The sequence below is a fragment of the Musa acuminata genome, chromosome BXJ2-7 (assembly GCF_036884655.1).
Source record: "Musa acuminata AAA Group cultivar baxijiao chromosome BXJ2-7, Cavendish_Baxijiao_AAA, whole genome shotgun sequence".
Taxonomy (NCBI): Eukaryota; Viridiplantae; Streptophyta; class Magnoliopsida; order Zingiberales; family Musaceae; genus Musa; species Musa acuminata.
In genome coordinates, this window is record NC_088344.1 from 8087288 (window position 1) to 8104941 (window position 17654).

Below are 17654 nucleotides of genomic sequence, written 5' to 3' on the forward strand. Positions count from 1 at the left end.
TAAGCGCCGCTTCGTCCTCGATCAAACTCTTTGCTTGTCGTGTGACGACCTACGATCCCTACAAGTGACCGTAGAAGGACCTGCCACCGACGGAAATATAAACCCTGGGATCAACTGAATATGATGGAAGCAGCAGCGCAACGGAAAAGGAGGAGCTCTTCGATGGCGTGGCGCCTGGGTCGGGCAACAAAGAAATGGTGGCACGGAGGACGATATTTTATATCCACCATTGTAGTCATTTATATCGATCGTTATATCCAAGTATGGCCAATTTAACGATCATTATTAGGGTAAAAAACGAGTTGTTATTAAGCAATCATCATATAAAATAATATTTTCCACAATAATAAAAATATTATTCTTTTCAATTTCTTTTCCGTAATATGTTGATTGTAGAAATATAAAGGAGGAAATAGTGCAAGAACTTTAGTTGATTGTAGAAATCTAAAGGAGGGAAAATTTTAGTGCAATAACTTTAGTTTATTTTTATTTAGACATGTATTTATTACAAATTAGGAACTAAAGGAACCAAATACATGTTGATCTTCGGCTGTTCCCTTAGTACTGCTACAGAAACTTCACAACACATTTGAACATGCTGACATCTGTAACAAAATTTCTACCTTTACAACATGGAAAAGAAAAGGGCGAAAACATGATGTAATAAGCTAAGGAACATTGCCGGTTGGTTCAAGCATAAGATTACAACAGTTCAATACCTCCATACAATGAAGTTGACAGGTTTTGCAATCTCCAAAGTTATGTGCAGACGTGCAACATGAACACAGGTTGTTCAACAACAGACTACTTTCACCAAATTTTCAACATGACTCCAAGTTATGCATCAATGATCTGTTTTCATTACAGAATCACTTCATGATGATGCAACACCTTCCTACAACATCTGTGTACAGACACCAACATTTACCATATAAATTCTGAGAAAGAAGTTATGTGGAAAGGATATGCTGCAAAAGCAACTTGCATTCAACTTGTGGGGAAAAGTGGCTTCATTAAAGTCTTCATATTCTTCTTACTTGTGGAACAGCTGCCCAGTACAGTGTTCAAGGTTGAAACAGCTTCTGTAATGTACTTCCCTTTGTTCAGCATAATGCAACTTGCCCTGCAAAAGCAATGGAATATTTTTAATCGACTATAGGACTCACATCTGTTTGATAAAGTTGAAACATATAGGAAAAAGTTGATGTCCTCCTCTTTGATGTTTTGGGGCACTTGGACAGAATAATAAACAGTTCTAGCTTTCCTCCTCTCCATTAATTTATGGACCTTAGTGATGCATTGTTTCACAAAAAATATGCAGTAACCAAAATGTTTAAGTTACAAGGTTCCTTCCTAATTGTCACAAACTTAGGGACCAAAGAAACAAATTTGACAATGATGATATTAACTCTACTATCATGCAATGCGATGATAAATAATATGAGTGGCGAATTGACAATATAATTTCTGGGTATTAACTCTACCATATGCAATGGCAGGGTTGTCATGTGATCAAAAGCAAACTTTGAAATCACTGATCTAGGCCTTACTGCCTGCACACCATGGCTTACTGCTTCAGAGGCATAGTGAAAAATATAGGATGGGTTCAGGTAAAAGTTAAAACATATAGAACTTGTTGGTCTCACTATTGCTAAATGTTCCAGACAAGGTTTAGAAAAAGTGTGAGTATCATATTGGAACCGGCCTGGACTGGTAGGAACTGGTTGGTATAGCCTGGTATGTGTAGTATTCTGAGCCTTGGTTTCAAATCTCAGTGGACGATCATAAGCCTATTTTACCTCAACAACTGCACAAAAGGAATGATAAAAAACTGTGGTGCTCAACGTTACCTCATTCCACTGGCAACATCAGTGATCTCAGCTCTAGTAGGAATGCCTGTTTTGGTTAGTGATTCAAGAACTTGGGTTGCCCATATAACAGGAACATGACCAGCATTACAAATGGACAAGATCTCTTCCTGAATACTAGCCATCTGATCCCATCCACATTCCACTGCAAGATCTCCTCTAGCAATCATAACCCCGAAAGGGTTAGGAGACTGCATTGCCTGAAGCAGCAAGAGAGGCAGCCTATCAAAGGCACTTTGAGTTTCAATTTTCAGCACAACACCCAACTCTGCAAGCTTTCTTTTCTTCAGTTGTTGCTGGACAATCTCCATGTCATGTACATCTCTAATGAATGATATGCCTACCATATCAGCATTAGCAGCAATAAATTCAAGATCCACAAGATCCTTCGAGGTCAAGCCTTCAAAGTGTATCTCACTCTTGGGAATGTTTATTGATTTCTCAGAGCCTAGTTTTGAACCCTTTGGACTTGCACGAGATATCGAGACAACTATTTCATTAATACTTGTTCCCTGAACAACTCCCCAGATCCTTCCATCATCAAAAGCTATAGGGTCTCCAGGTTTCACAGAATCAAAAAGACGACCAGAATTACATGTTACCTTTGCAGCACCACATGTGCTAGCACCAATTTCATCAAATATTAAACTAGGTTCTCTAATAATAGTCAGCAAGTCCCCCACTCTCACCCTAATGAACTGATCTGCTGCAGGCACATTCACTACTTCTCCACAGGAAGACTTACCCTTCTTCTTCTGTATGCACAATTTGGTGCCTGAGCCAACATAAGCAGTCCGTGAACACTCTGCAATGAAGCCATAGCCACTAGAAGCAGAAAGTCTTTTAGAGACTTTGAGTGACCTTCGTCTACCCCTACAATCAACAAATTCGAGCACATTGCCTATCCCAATTTCATTAAAAAATCTACCACTTTCTACAAAAAGAGTTGCATCTACTGCTGAGGGAGTAGGAGGGGCACAACCTGGACGAGACAGCCAAACTTGAGCTGGAAACATGACATCACCTTTAGCATCCTTTTTAGGGGATAATTTCATAACTTGTGGACCAGACTTCATTGGTCCTGTCCTCAACTTTGGCCCAGCTAAATCCATAAGAACTCGACATGGTTTTTCCAACATTTGTGAGCAGTGCTTTGCAAGTCTAATGATTTCGCTCCAAATAGTTGAGTCATCATGTGCGCAGTTGATGCGTATTACATTTGCGCCTGACTTGACGAGATCACTGAGCAAGGTTTCATTGTCAATTGCTTCTCTACCAACTGTCACCATTATGTTTATGTTTTTCTCATCTTGAGCAGGTCCAAATAGTGCTGCTTTGTTCATAGATGCCTTCTTTCTCATTGCACTTATGCCAAAATCTACATAGTTTTCAGTCTCCTGAACATTATCATGGTGTATCACATCCAATGGCCATGTTTTGTGGTTCTTGTCATACGAATTGGGTTGTAGATTTTTTAGGAGTTTGATGGCTGCAGTAATACTTGCAAGAACATGGGAATTGGTCCGTTCCAAATCTACAAGGCCTGATGAATAAAGTTCTTGCTTAAGTTCGTCGACATCAAGTGAGTTTAATGCCATATAATGAATCAAATTCGTGGCACTTTCCAAGTAGGATCTGCCAAAAAAATCAAGCTGTAGTATTAAACTGTGCATCACTATTTCTTGAAACCAAATGAAAACAAAAATCTGATATCAAATGATGCACAAAGTGCAAAAACTTAAGGATAGTACCTGTGGCACTTATTTAAACGAGAAGCATTCCACTGTTCTGCAGCCAATACATGCAAGTATACAGCCCGTAACTTGCCAAGGCACACTTCATAGTTAAGTGGATACTCCAAGAACTTTTCGTTAGACATTGACAGCGCACCTGATACCTCATCTTCATTGAAATGTGACTCACTTGATCCCTCAGATGATTTTTTAATATCAAAATTGCCTCTAGATTTCTCTGTATCTGCATCTAGCATATCCTCATAAGATTTGCATCCTTTGCTTTCAAAGGCATCACTTTCTTGTAGCTTGGCAAACAGTATTGGGTACTTCAGGTTTGCCTTTGATAAGCATTGAAGTTTGTTTTCATGACCCCCAAAAGTAACACTATTTACTATAGAATTAGAAATTGAGTTACAGTATTCTGTGCTTGATTTAGGATAAGCCAAAACTGAATGGTGGAGAGTTCCCTGAGAAAAGAAATAAAAAACATTAGAGGCTTGGTTTCCAGAATATTACCATAATTTATTAGCAAGGACAACAAAAAACAACATTCTACTTGTACATGTTATTTTCAGACGCTTTAAAACACAGAAAAAAAAGATCAAACCCCCTACCCAAACCCCAAGAAAAATAACTGAGTTACATCTAGTATTTTCTATGAAAGAATTGGCTTCACGAACCAGCTAATGAAGTTTTATATAGCATGTAGTAGCACGCTATCTATCCAAAATATTCAAATTAAGAAGCCTAACAGATCTTACAGAAACAAAATTCAGGCACTTTTGAGCTTTTAGAAAAAAATGAAATGCCTGCTTCATCTCTAATTTAAGCCTCAAAGTACTTTGAGCCATACTTTCATTAACCTACTAAGCATTTTTTATCAATTAAATGTATCACAAGCTTGTCTCTTCAATATTATGAAATAAAGGTGTAGCAAACATATCACATTTAGGGGTATTTACAGCAGATAGCTGGCGCTATGGAGGGCACTATGAGCCCATAACAGAAAATTAACATTTAAATCCTATCAAAAGAAGTCAAGTAATTATAGCAAAGATCCAAAGAGCAAAGATTTAAAGTTTCCAAATGCTTCCAAAAATATGGGTTTAGGAAACATAAATCAAGCAAAGATCTCAAGACAAAAAATGTGTATTTAGAATGAATCATACATGATTTTGGTAAGGTCCCTTGCAGACAATTGACTGGGCTGAAAATTCAGAAACTGATGGAAGCTTCATCTAAATGTTTCTTTTCTGTTGCATGTAAAATGCAAACCAGTGTAGATCACAACTGAAAACACAAAAATAAGATGGTTCATAAGAACAAAGAATTCAAAAGTATTCAAGATACAGCAGAAATCACTCTCTTTAAACTAAATACCTTAAACAGAAGTCTCTGACAAGCCAAGTTATATGATCAAAATGTACCTGCATGATCCACAATTCACTAGATTTTATCTTCTGATCTTAACCAGAAAAGCATGTGGAAGCAAAATGTTTCTATACAAGATGTTCAAGGAAATAACTTCAATGTCAAGCTTTCACATGTTGCAGTTAGGATCAGTGTTGTATATACAGACACAAACCAGTCTTGGAATTTACATGCATATATGATGCTTTTGAGGGAAACGCAGGAGAATATGAAAGGTTTAACAGATCACTAATCATATACTTCCTTATGTCATTAACGTGTGAAGTATTATAAGTATATTAGGACTTTCAAAGTTGCATTCATGGTTCAGTATCTCGATACAACATTAACTTTGGAGTTCTTATATGTGAAGAATCAGCAAGACTGTTACTAAGGAATCAGCAGGACTGTATTCTCCTTACAGTTGCTCCAAGGATGCATATCCTCCCAGCAGTTCTCCTTCACAACACTCGATCTTCAATGAAGTCGTGAATGAACTCACAAAGGTTATCTAATACCACCTGATCTATAATTCACAATAAATAGCAAACAGAGCATTACAATTTCCACTATGAGTGGCAAAAATCCTCCTACATTTGTGATAGATACTAAACAAAATAGAAGTATGCTCTTTATAACTGGCAAGAATTTTCCAACATTGGAGACTTTGGTCTCATAGTAATCAACCATAGTCACAAGTTCATGACAAAGGAAAGAACTCCAACAGTTTAAATATCTAAAGTCACAAGTTCACGTCTAAAAACTGTGGAACTATCAGAATGTAACTTATAGCCAGCACTACTAGCTTGTTTCAAGATCTCAACTTGACGATTTAAGAAATCATTAAAAGGAAATCAGATCCAAAAATTTATATTGAATTAAGCAAAAAAAAATCGAGTTTTGACATAGTTTGGACAAAAAACCCAACAGTTTAAATATCTAATCTTGACTGAAACAGAAGCTCACAACACGAAAGTCATCCTCCCCTCCAAAACCATCATCCAGAAAGCTAATAGATCGGTCGACTAACAAATATCCCAAAATCTAAAACAATACGAAAAAGCATTTTCACATCAGACACCAAAAAAAAAGGGGAAACAATCATAGAAGGAACGGTGGAAGGATATCCCCAAAATTGATTCTTCGAAGGATATCTTTGATGCTACTAAAAAAAGAAGTTTTCCCATGGTGCGGACATCAGACTACCTATTCCTTCCTGGCCTTTCCTACCAGTTCAACCCAAACGATGTATATAGGGTTCTCTGTCTGCACAAACAGTCAATTTTCTCCTCCTCATCATCGACCTTGTATTCATCCTCCAAATCGCAATCAAACCGCCTCTTCGCTAGTTATCACTGGAACTCCGAGACTTTCCTCACCCAATTCTCGAGATAAACTATCAAAATCATCAACCCCACTGCCTCCCCGAAGGCGCCTTATCCTTCGTCAGCCGCAAAGAATCACCTTTCCCACCTATGGACCTGTACCTATCGCAATGAATCCGTCCTCGAATGACTGATCCAATCGATAAGCCCCGCTTGGTCCTCGATCAAACACTTCGCTTGCCGTGTAGCGCCCTTCGACCCCTACAAGCGGCCGGAGAATAACCTGGCACCGAGGGAAGTATCTACCTTGCGATCAACCGAATACGAAGGAAGCGGCGGCGCAGCGGGAAAGGAGGAGCTCTTCGGTGGCGCGGCTGCTGTTTGGGTCGGGCAACAAAGAAATGGTGGCACCGAGATCGGGAGGGCGATATTTTATATCCACCGTTGTAGTCATTTATATCAGCCGTTATATCCAAGTATGGCGTCTTTCACATGTTGCGGTTAGGATCAGCGGTGTATATACACGCACAAACCGGACTTGGAATTTGAATGCATATAGGATGCTTTTGAGGGAAACGCACGAGAATATGAAAGGTTTAACAGATCACTAATCATATACTTCTTTTATGTCATTAATGTGCGCTCTTGGATTTGATACCGTGATACCATTGGACATAATTGTCACGACTACCACGGGTAGTCCTTTCCTACTCGAGCTCTCTCATCCTGCCCAAATGCTAGATCAGCTCTGATACCAAATGTCACGACCTGAGTCTGATAAGCTAACTGGCCAATAACTTCATTTTGATCCTGCAATCACGGATCAAAATGTTTAAGCGGAAATTATCGTAATACACTGATCAAACCTTTATAAGTTAATCATACACATTCCTTACTTCCGACGTGATACTAATCAGATGTTACGATAACAGTCCGTTTAATCACAATAACAACTGTTATTCTCGAATCAGTTCGAACCATCGAGCCTCCCTCAACTCCTGTCGAGATCGTCGTCGTTAATGGCGTCTATCGTCGCGAAAAGGGTAAGAATTCATTTTCACTTTTATTCCCCTCCAAATCTCTTCCCACAGGCCATAGCGTTGCCACTTTGGATCCGATCAGGAGCTCGTCCCCCATTGCCAGTGCCACCGAGCCCATGGTGGTGACGTCCCTGCCGGCGCCTGCTCTGGATCTGTGGATTCTGCTCGTCCTTTGATCTTATCACCCTTCCATTGGGTGCTTGATGTCGCTATCAAGGTTGCCTCATCCAAGAACCTATTTTTGTGTGATGTAGATGCGAATTGTTTTGTAGGGAGGAATGCTTGGTTCGGATGATCTTGTTAGGGATTCTGAATGGCCGGGGAGCAGTGCGAAGGAGCATGGCGGGCTTTATGTGGCGATCTTCGTTGATGGGCTTCCGCATTACTTTCTTGGGTACTGCTCAAGAGTTTAAATGTAAGTTTCTTCGAAGAAAGAAAACCCTGTTTCTTTGATATTATTAGGTTCAATCGAAGTTCTTAACCAAATATTCGCTCTTCCTGTCATAATCCCTCATCCATATTGTAGTAATTAAGATCGTGAAATGATTAATCAACTATAGTGGCTATCTACACTTTGAAAAATGATATCCTGACAGAATTTTGCTGCACATTTTATCTGTTCCTTCATTGTATTTTTCTAATCGTAATCGGATCATTGATATTTAGGTTCTAATAGGCAGCATTCGATACCAATACGCTCGGTGGCATAGGAAGTTTAGAAAAATGCACACGAGCTTGCATTGAAGGAAGATGCTAAAGAATTGACAACGCAATAGCAGCACCCAAAATACAACATTTCACTTTTTGCATACAGACACAAATAAATAACTTGCTAGACTGCAGATGTTTGATAACATTTGATTGAGCTTCTTGCTTTAAATTGCTTCTCTTTTCTATATTTTCCTTCTGGAGATCATTGTATAGATGAAAAAACAATTATTAGTCGCAACGTCTGTGATGAGAACCAGCCAACATAATGACTTGGTTCAATTTGAGACTATCACAAATTTGTTGATGTATGCAAAAAGGTAGTAGATCGAGTACAGAAAGGGTCAAGCATTGGTCAAATACATTAAAATTTATTTCTTTCAGTAATTTATATCTTAAAGATATGCATGTCAGAGTTGAGAGCTAGCAAAAGACAAGGCCGCCATGAACATATGGAAGCGATTGCTTGGAGGGCATTGATTCTCTGAATCACAGGTATATTCATTTGTTTCATTCAAAGAGGTTCTGGTTTCTGGAAACAAGTTTTAGATTGAAAGTTGTTTCCTTCTGGTTAATCTTTTTAGTAGCGAGATTATGTCAGTGATGTTATGCCTCTAAGATCTATGATAAAGTAAGGATTTCTGCTATGTCGACTCTACTTAACAAATGGGAAAACAAATTGTTATTCAAGTCTACAGAACAGAGGAAGCTGATTGACATTTCTCATGGAGGATAGGATGAGGAAGTATGCTTTGGCTTGAAGGAGCATATGCAGACTTAATAGGCTAGAAAGCAAGCAACTACAAGTTTCTGCAGACTCTCCTGTAACATTTTGATGTCTTTTACTTTAGGAATGAAACACCAACAATTGCTTTAGGCTTGTATCGAAACACTGCATTACCAGCAACCAAAACCTCTCTTGACAGTGATAGGCTTCCCAGAGAAATAATCTTTACTTTTGCAGAATGAAAAACAAAATAAATTCTGTGTTCTTTTCAACCAAAAACAAAATACAGAAATGATGCCAATCCAACAAGAACACAAAAACATAACAACATTTGCAGATTAATGGAGTAAAAAGTACACAGTTAAGAATATTACACAGATTAATTGAGTAAAGCTTTGGTCAATAAGAAATTCCATTACAAATTGATAAACTTAGATGCCATGGAAATTGATCTTGCTTGATTTATGTCTCTGCAAGTAAAGGTGAAAACTTAATGTTTCTTTCTCAAATTTTTCCTCTGTAACTTTTAAGAGAACATAGCTCCTGGTTTTGGGCATCTAATCTACTTGTTTCCAAGCAAATAGATATATCTGCAGTTTATCACCTCATCCATGACAGCATGCTTGTAAAGCTGATGGGATACACCTTTGTTTTTTCCGGATCATCATGATTTCATGAATTGGATGCATTCAATGCTCTTTATGCTAATGAAATGATTTGATGTGTGACAAATCTCAAGTTGAGAAGTTTGTGGGTATGCCATAAATCACTGTCATGTTCGAAAACATTTCAAACCAATCTATCAACAAGTGAAGTTCCATTTTACTTTTCCTCTTGGAAGTTGGTGTATGTTGGAATTAAATTACCAATACCAAACAAAAGTCTATTCTCTATGGCATCATTAGTGTGGCAATTATTTTATCATGCATAGTGATGTGTTTGGTGTTTTCTTGCAGGGGTCAACGGGCTGCTGTAAAGTGACTCTTTCTCACAGAAAGAATGTTAAATCCATGGAGAAGTAGAACATATTCCAAAAGGTTCTACATCAAAGGGTAGGGCATAGATGGCTCAGCCTTGTTCACTCAGATACGGTATTGCAAGAACTCCGCCGACGGAGTTGCATCCCCTTGATTCTTGGAGTGTGTTCCTTAGACGTGGCCACGATTAGCTCTGCCATAAACATGAGGAGCAGAGAAGGTAGACAGATCAACAATCAGCACTCGTTGACAATGATAGCCTGTGAGATTTCAGTTGTTGAATGAGTGAAGCAATCTAAGATGTGGGGACTAAAAATGAAATGCTAGGAGATTATATCAGAGCCTTCATCTCGAGTTGGTCTGTTGATCATACTGTAGAATTCTACTGAAAAAAATTCATCATTCTCTGAATAATTTTCCTACAGTATATGATTTATGCAATTCAACTGCTTGTTTATGCAAATCAGAAAATTCAGTAGCTTCGAGTCACTTTATTTTGTTGTTTTCTTTTTCTTCTTTAATTGTAGCATTTATATCCTCGTTGAACGAGTGTTTATGCCTGTATGAGATCTCACAAACATGTATCTTAACCTCACTTGGAATATTATCACTTCCTCATCACTGATTTTTTCGTTTTACTCCCTAGCGATTTCCATCTAAATATATATTAGAAACATGGAAAGAACTACTTGAGTAACATTGTTCTCGAGAAAAAACTGGAAATGGTATTTTTTGCAGTTGCTACTATTTTGCCTGTTGTGTCCTCTGTTTCCCTGTTCATCAATTATTTGTGAGCCACCAGAGAGATCAGGACAAAACCTGCAAGCCTAACCCACCAAATCACCAATAATTTAGGAACTAATTGACATGTCATCGAATCACAATCAACAAAGTATTGTTCAAAGTCCTATGTCACATTTTGCTTCATCTTTCGAAGTAGTTTATTAGTCTTGTCAGTGGATACATTGTCCCACTTTGTGATTCCTTCCACTCTGCCTCCTCTCCGAAGACCTGTTCTTTCCATCTTCACCATTAAACCACGGCAAGTGTCACATTTTGCCTCATCTTTATATAGCATATTGTTAATCCTGTCAGTGGATATATAACCCCAGTTTGTTCTTCTTCGTTTCACTCTGCCTCCACTCCAAAATCCTTCCTGTTTTTTTTCTTCTTGTCTTCCTTCCTCCAAGATAATGTTCTTAAAGTAGTTGGTTTTGATTTCCTCGATTCTTCCCTTGTGCAACGAAAAGGTCTCATCTTTCCTCGATTCCGAGCCCCAGAAATTCGAATCTGCAAGAAAGAAAGCAGAAATGATCGATTTCGATAAAAGATCGAAGCCGAAATCCTTCTCCCAATAGTCTTTGTCGCCAAAGCTCTCGGTGGTTCTCGGAATGGAAGCAATTGATCGGATTACAAGAAGAATAGCGACAAAAGAATCCATTTTTGGTGCGCAAGTAGAGGGTGAAGCGAGGAGTCTCCGTTGCCCGAGATTCCGGTTTTGGTTCTGCCCCCCAAACCGCCCTCCGGGTTCGTGAGTTACGAAAAGAAAGTTTGGATCTTTGCGTGTTTTGCTTCTTCAAGCTCTTGTTGGTCTTTCAATCTGGCCTTCTCTCTAACGTTGTTTCAGTAGATGGGTTCTGTTCCTGTTAGGGACGTGAGGGATTTTGAAGGGTTCTCTGGTGGTTTTGGGTCGGGATTCGGGCCTACTTTAGCATCGTCATCTTCGTTGGAGTTGGATAGCGATGGTAGGGAGCTTGTGAAGGTGTCGAGGTTAGGGAAGATGAAAGGGGGAGTTGGGGTCTCGGATGCGAAGGGAGTGATGGCGCTGAAAAGCCATTGCGAGGCGGAAAGGCGCCGGAGGGAGAGAATTAATAGGCATCTGGCCACGCTCAGGAGCATGGTCCCATCCACCGAGAAGGTTGGTGGTTGCTTTCCCCTGTTCTGTCTTCACTTTCTTTCCTTTTTGCAGCTTCATTTGTTGTTCCTATAGGAGGTTGATTTGTTCTTATCCTTCTTTTATTTGCTTCCTTTGGTTAGTAGGTAGTGCTCTAGGATTCCTTACATGTACTCAGTTCATACAGTTTAACTATTTGAGTTGAATATTAGTATTAAAAAAATCAAAGTTCAAACACTGATATTTCATTAACATCATTCAAATTTTTTTGTTTGGATAGTTTCTCTGGAGATGTTCCATTTAGCCATTGTGTACTAGTTCAAGTGTTTGATCATTTCTTGTAAGGTTGACTTACAAGGTAATCTTCATTGCAGCATAACTTGAGAAAACTCTGTGAAGCATAGTGGATTGAAAGGTCCATCAGCTTAAGGTCACAGTTTCATAGTTGCTTAGTGTCGATGCATCTTCGGTGTATTTGGTCTCATATTTCAAATGTTTATTTTTTCTAGTCTATCTTTGTCAAAGATTTTTTTTTCTTTGCTTACTGGCACCTGCTCTTCTTTTGTAATAATGAGGAAGATGGAAGAGATCTTATTTGTTGATTTTTATTTGGCTAAGTTTGACCAAGATACTACTGGCTGTAATTTTGCAGAAGATCTATAATCTATATAATCAGACGTGATTCTCGAAGTGTATTATCTTTTTTTCTATTTTTAAGCCAAAGTCATCATATTTAGCTCTTTTATTTCTGAAGTATCTCAGAACATTAACTCCAAATTGCTTTTTTTCTTTAATGATTTCTAAGATTATCTTATGCTTTGGGCACCAAGTAATATTGAGATTAAACTATATGAATGATTTTATGTTGCTACCCTCCTGAAAATGTGTCAGCTACAAAGAAACTGGATATGTTGTACAAAGATATCATCTAACAAAACTTGTATGGTTTGCTATAACAGAATCTTGTCAATCCTTTCTCTCTTCAAGTGAACTTCCATGACGAATATGCTGAATGTTTAACAGTGAAAATAGTTGTCATTTCTCAAATTCAGTGAAAAAGGATCAGCTGTTTGACATGGAATTCAATATGCTGAATATTTAAACTCGTATGGTTTATTATAACGGTATCTTGTCAATCCTTTCTCTCTTCAAGTGAACTTCCATGACGAATATGCTGAATGTTTTAACAGTGAAAATAGTTGTCATTTCTCAAATTCAGTGAAAAAGGATCAGCTGTTTGACATGGAATTCAATATTTAAACTCCAAATGATAATTTTGTACGTGATATACTCTAGCAAAAGTCAACACAAACTGCAATTCCTTATACATAATGGTCATTCAAGATGTAACAAAGAGATATAATAGTTATTTTGTTTTTGCCCATTTTTAAGATATAAGAAAAGTGTGACCCTTCAGAACCATTAGATTGCTGGTTTTTTCCTCAAAATTTTTCCTATTTGTTGAAAATGTTTCTGGAATTGGCTTCCACTTTGAAACTTAAAAGTGCTTCTCAAAGCAACCTCCTCCTCATCGGCAAAAATGGAGTCATATAAGTGTTTTATGTGCAAGTGAAACACTATCGGTGGTAGTGAGCTTGAGTTTAAAATTACTATTTTGAAGAACAGTTTCAGAGATTAAAGGCAGCTAAAGTGGTTATAATTACCCATCAACCTTTCCACCAGATCATGTAGAGTAAGGGTACTTTGAGATATATTTTGAAGGGGAGGTTCATATATGGTGTTAGAAAAGAGTTTTTTGGAGAAAAAAAAAGTTGTGGAATCACCATTATCTTTTCTGCGGTTCATTATTCACAGCTTAAATGAGAAACCTACAGGAAGAGGTGCACCTGCAGAAGGGATCAGTCATATAGATGATGCCTTGATCGATCATATATTTTCTCAGGTCGATTTATTGTAGTCAACTGATTTGGTTATCTCCTTGTTATCCTTATGGAACCCTTTTATATAAATTACCAGATAATCACTTATATTTGGATTTTCATAGTAAAAGTATCATGTGTATACATGACAACAAACATTTCTAATTAGTTGCTGTAATTTGATGTGGCAATGGTGATCTTAAGTTAATTCACTTGGATTGACATAAAATCTAATCTATCTTCTCTTGTCAAAATGGTGGAAGGTATGTAGAGTTGCTTCTCTTTGTATAATTAGTATAGTTGATATGGTAAGTGATTCTTTATTGAATCTATTATCCGGTGCCAATGAGATGTTTGGTTGATGAGACTGTCAACAAATGGTTTTTGACAAATCAAGGATTGACTAGATCTTAGTAAATTTTATTATGGGACTTTGAAGGTGGAGCATGCTTGGATTTGGGAAGAGAAAATGAGGTAGGGAACTTATTCTAGAAAACTTAGGTCAAAGTCGCGAGGTAGGGAACTTATTCTAGAAGCTTGCATAGATTCATAATTCTTTTTTACTTGGTATTATGATGACATAGGAAATTACTCTAGCCTGTATTAGTGAGGTATGACATGCTTGTTATACTTGTCGATACTAATGACTGTCTTTAGGGAACTTTTGACTATTTCATGAGTTCTTTCAGCCAAAAAATCTTCTGTAGCCAGACATCTTTACTTGATTTATCTGGTGAAAAGACTTGTCCAATAACTCTTTATGAAACTCTTACATGTTTGAAGTGATATTTTCCTTGTATTACTGCTGTCCTGCTTATTCATCACCATGTCCATTTTGCAGAATATACTATTTAGATTTGATTTAGCAGAAATAATATTTAAGAAGTCCCCAGTTTACTTTTATTCTTTTCCAATATTTTATTTGCATATAAACCTTTGGTCAGATGGGAATGAAATGACATTGAACTATGTACAAATAAGCAGATTATTTATACAAATGAACTGGCTACTTACTGCAGTTGGACAAAGCTGCACTGCTTGCTGAAGTGATCAATCACGTGAAGGAACTCAAGACGAATGCTGTTGAAATCAGCAAATGTTACTCCATTCCCTCGGATATCGATGAAGTAAGGGTCGAAGTTGAAGATGTAATGAAGGATGGCAACTTTCTAGTCAAGGCATCACTATGTTGTGAGGATCGACCAGAGCTTTTTGCAGATCTGAGACTTACGCTCCAGAGTCTACAGCTGAAGACGGTTAGGGCTGAGATTTCGACTTTGGGTGGTCGAATGAAAAATGTACTTGTGATGACATCTGACAGAAATTATAACAATGCGGAGAGACAACTTTGCATGACCTCCATTCGCCAGGCCCTCAAGTCCATACTTGATAGTGTCAATTCACAAGCGGACTTTCTGCCAAGACCCTCATTCTCCAACAAAAGACGTAGGATCTCGCTGTTCGAGTCTTCAAGCTCCTTGTCTTGAGAAATCAATCCAACTTCAACCAGTATAGCAAAACAACACATGCAACTGGTATGGTGCTGCTGCTAGAGTTTCTCCTATATCTTCATGCTGTTGCAACACATCTCTGTAGATGTACCTTGATAAGAATCTCACAAGGATTTTTATGGAAAGCTTGTTGCAGCAGGTTTTCAAACGCTACATCTGGTGAACCTCCTCCTAGAAGCTTATTGAAACTGCTGTATTGATGTGAGATCTTATACTTCCATGTATGTCAGGATGTTCTTGTATATAATTAGGCAATACATGAAAACTTTGTTGTGATGTTTGTATACTGCTGGTTTAGATCTCAAGTATCAGAACAAATCAAGAACGAACAGTTTTCCAAAAGAATCCATGTTTCCTTGGTGTTGATTCTTAGTAACATTTCACTCTTCACAGCCATCACAAAATTTGCTCGTTTATAACAGCAAGATATATAGCAGCTATAATATCAACTGTTAACAACTACAAAATCATATATTATATCTTGATTGTTTAGGGAACAAAATGGAACCTCCATTTTATAATCCTTGCTTCTAAATTTTGTCTGGATGAATGATGTTCAGTATCAGCTGCAAAGAAATAAACACCCATTCAAATCATCAAGAAAAAGAGTGAGTTCGATCATCAGGAAAATTTCCAGCTCAAAATATTATTCATATCCTGTAGTGGAGATGTTAAAACTCTGATTGATTGATGAGAGGATGGTAAAAATACCAAAAGCATTTTAGGTACTTTATACATATAAATTAATTTGAAATCATTATCGTTCTTATTATCAAGCATAGTTCAATAGTGACTAATCTATGTTTTTTGAATGGATTTCAAATGTAAAAAGAGTTATATTTATATATACTGCATTAGAATTATGAGAATACTATCTGCAATTCCCTTTTTATTGGTATTATACCTTTTTAATGGCCGACTTAGCAGCTAATCCGGTGCGGCAGCGTTCCCAAAAGGGTAGTCCAACGGTCGAAAAAGCCGGTCTCCAATCCCCAATGCCCCATTTGCCAGCTTCCCGATTTATAATGGGCGGGCTTCTTATGCTCAGAACATATAAACCCAAAACCCTAAACCCTAAACGTATTCTTGATTTCACACGCTGACCCCATCTCCATCCTGTCCAAGTCGAGTCCCCGCGATGCAATCTTCCTCATCTAAAGAAGATTCTTCGAGGGTTCTTGATCTGGTGCCAAAACCCTAAACCCCACACTCTCTCCCTGCAGTCCCATCATCTTGATTTGACGTTCTGTTCAGGTTCTCACGATCCAATCATTCCGCAATCTTCTCCACCAAAGCATGCTCCTCGCCGGAAACGAACGCTTCTCCGGTTCTTCTTGATGCGATGCTCAAACCCTGAAGGCCACACTTGCCCGCGCTTTCCCATCAAACCCCACCGTGACCCTGCTCGGGCCCTCAAGACTTGATCTTTCGGTAATCCTACCCACAATCTTCCTTCGTCCCATTGTCTTCGTCGATGCTCAGACCCCATCACTACGCTGTCCAAATCATCAAGATGCAATCCTTCCGCAATCTTCTCCAACAGAAGAAGATTCTCCTATTCTCAAGAAGCGTGTTTGGTTCGCGTTGCCTCTCTTCGAATGTTGCCCAAAGATCGAAGCTATCATATTATTCGAGCTCCTTCGGTCCTAGAGATCGAGGATCGGAGGAAGGGTCTGCCGGTTGGTCTGAAACCAGCAGCGCCAGTGCGTCCGCCACTCCTTGGGCGTCCTACAAGCCCTTCACGGAGCAGCTTGAATCCAGAGGCGAAGAGGAGCCAGTTGAGTGGCAAGAAAAGAGGGCAAGCGGGAGAGGAAGCGGTTCTGGAGGGGATTTGGACGAGGGAGAGGATGAGCACGAGGTTACAACGTTCTTTGATCCCTTGGAGGGAAAGATGATGACAATTCCAGTGGTAGAAGAGAGGGATGCTGCTGTCCGCAGACAGGCAGAGAAGAGCACCTGCATTGAGAATTCTGAGCAGAAGAAAATTAGTGGGAGACCGCAAAGATTGGGGGAGTGCCAAAGCAAGGGTTTCCAGAAAAATGAAGTTTCTTTAGGAACCACCTCTATTATGAAGAGGACGGCGGGAAAGGTGAAGGTTTCTTGGGTCTGTGAGAATTGTGGAGGGACCTTCGGACAGTGGTGGGGAACTTGTCCGACTTGCCAGACCGTGGCCTCGGTTAAGCAGTTTATTGAGGCTGAGGTCAGCAGGGCGAGGGGAGCTGAGGTGTCTGAAGCTGCAGTCAGGTCAAAGTCATGGCTTTCTCCGAAGTCAGGAACAATGGTCCCTCTGAGCTTGGCAGATGTGAACATGGGCCGAAACCAGTCAGAATGGAGAATCCCATTGTGAATCTCTCTTTTTGTCAAATTTTTGCTTCATTTTGTTGAGTTATTTCATTAGTATGGTACTTGTTTTAAACTTTGAGTGTTCCTTTCTGTTTCTGTATAAGCAACATATTGGTAGGTAGGTTTAAATTAATGCAACTTTGGAAGATCTAAAGACAGAAAAAACAAAGAAAGAGTATGCATAAGGCCTTCGGGGTTCAATTGATTGACATAATAAGGAGAAAGTATTTAAATG

The 17654-nt window shown here is 38.7% G+C and overlaps 3 protein-coding genes across 7 annotated transcripts in view; 2 read left to right on the forward strand and 1 right to left on the reverse strand.

Annotated features, from left to right (window-relative positions):
- Nucleotides 1-661: 661 nt before the first annotated feature.
- LOC135617000 (plastidial pyruvate kinase 4, chloroplastic-like) lies at nt 662-6757 on the reverse strand. 3 transcript variants are annotated; one of them, XM_065116835.1, is made up of 7 exons: nt 6646-6756; nt 5437-5540; nt 4985-5031; nt 4774-4894; nt 3620-4071; nt 1851-3503; nt 662-1123 (listed from the first exon to the last, which is right to left on the reverse strand). In XM_065116835.1, exons 4-7 carry the CDS (start codon nt 4840-4842, stop codon nt 988-990), a joined length of 2310 nt encoding a protein of 769 aa, XP_064972907.1. In that variant the 5' UTR covers nt 4843-4894; nt 4985-5031; nt 5437-5540; nt 6646-6756; the 3' UTR covers nt 662-987. The 3 variants fall into 3 exon arrangements, with proteins under 3 accessions (XP_064972907.1, XP_064972906.1, XP_064972908.1); XM_065116834.1 differs by lacking the exon at nt 5437-5540 and having other exon boundaries at nt 6646-6757; XM_065116836.1 differs by lacking the exons at nt 5437-5540; nt 6646-6756 and adding an exon at nt 6221-6630.
- A 4000-nt stretch (nt 6758-10757) lies between these two features.
- Nucleotides 10758-15352, forward strand: LOC103991810 (transcription factor bHLH30). 2 transcript variants are annotated; one of them, XM_018828606.2, is made up of 3 exons: nt 10758-11318; nt 11419-11709; nt 14585-15352. In XM_018828606.2, exons 2-3 carry the CDS (start codon nt 11422-11424, stop codon nt 15050-15052), a joined length of 756 nt encoding a protein of 251 aa, XP_018684151.2. In that variant the 5' UTR covers nt 10758-11318; nt 11419-11421; the 3' UTR covers nt 15053-15352. The 2 variants fall into 2 exon arrangements, with proteins under 2 accessions (XP_018684151.2, XP_018684152.2); XM_018828607.2 differs by having other exon boundaries at nt 11422-11709.
- Nucleotides 15353-16074: 722 nt separating this feature from the next.
- The window catches only part of LOC135617003 (uncharacterized), a 32493-nt gene continuing 30913 nt past the window's right edge, over nt 16075-17654 (forward strand). The window contains exon 1 of one of the 2 annotated variants that reach the window (XM_065116839.1): nt 16075-17419. In XM_065116839.1, coding sequence (XP_064972911.1) covers nt 16551-17419 — 869 coding nt within the window. In that variant the 5' untranslated portion in view covers nt 16075-16550. The remainder of the gene's footprint in view (nt 17420-17654) is intronic. The other variant, XM_065116838.1, reaches the window with a different exon arrangement.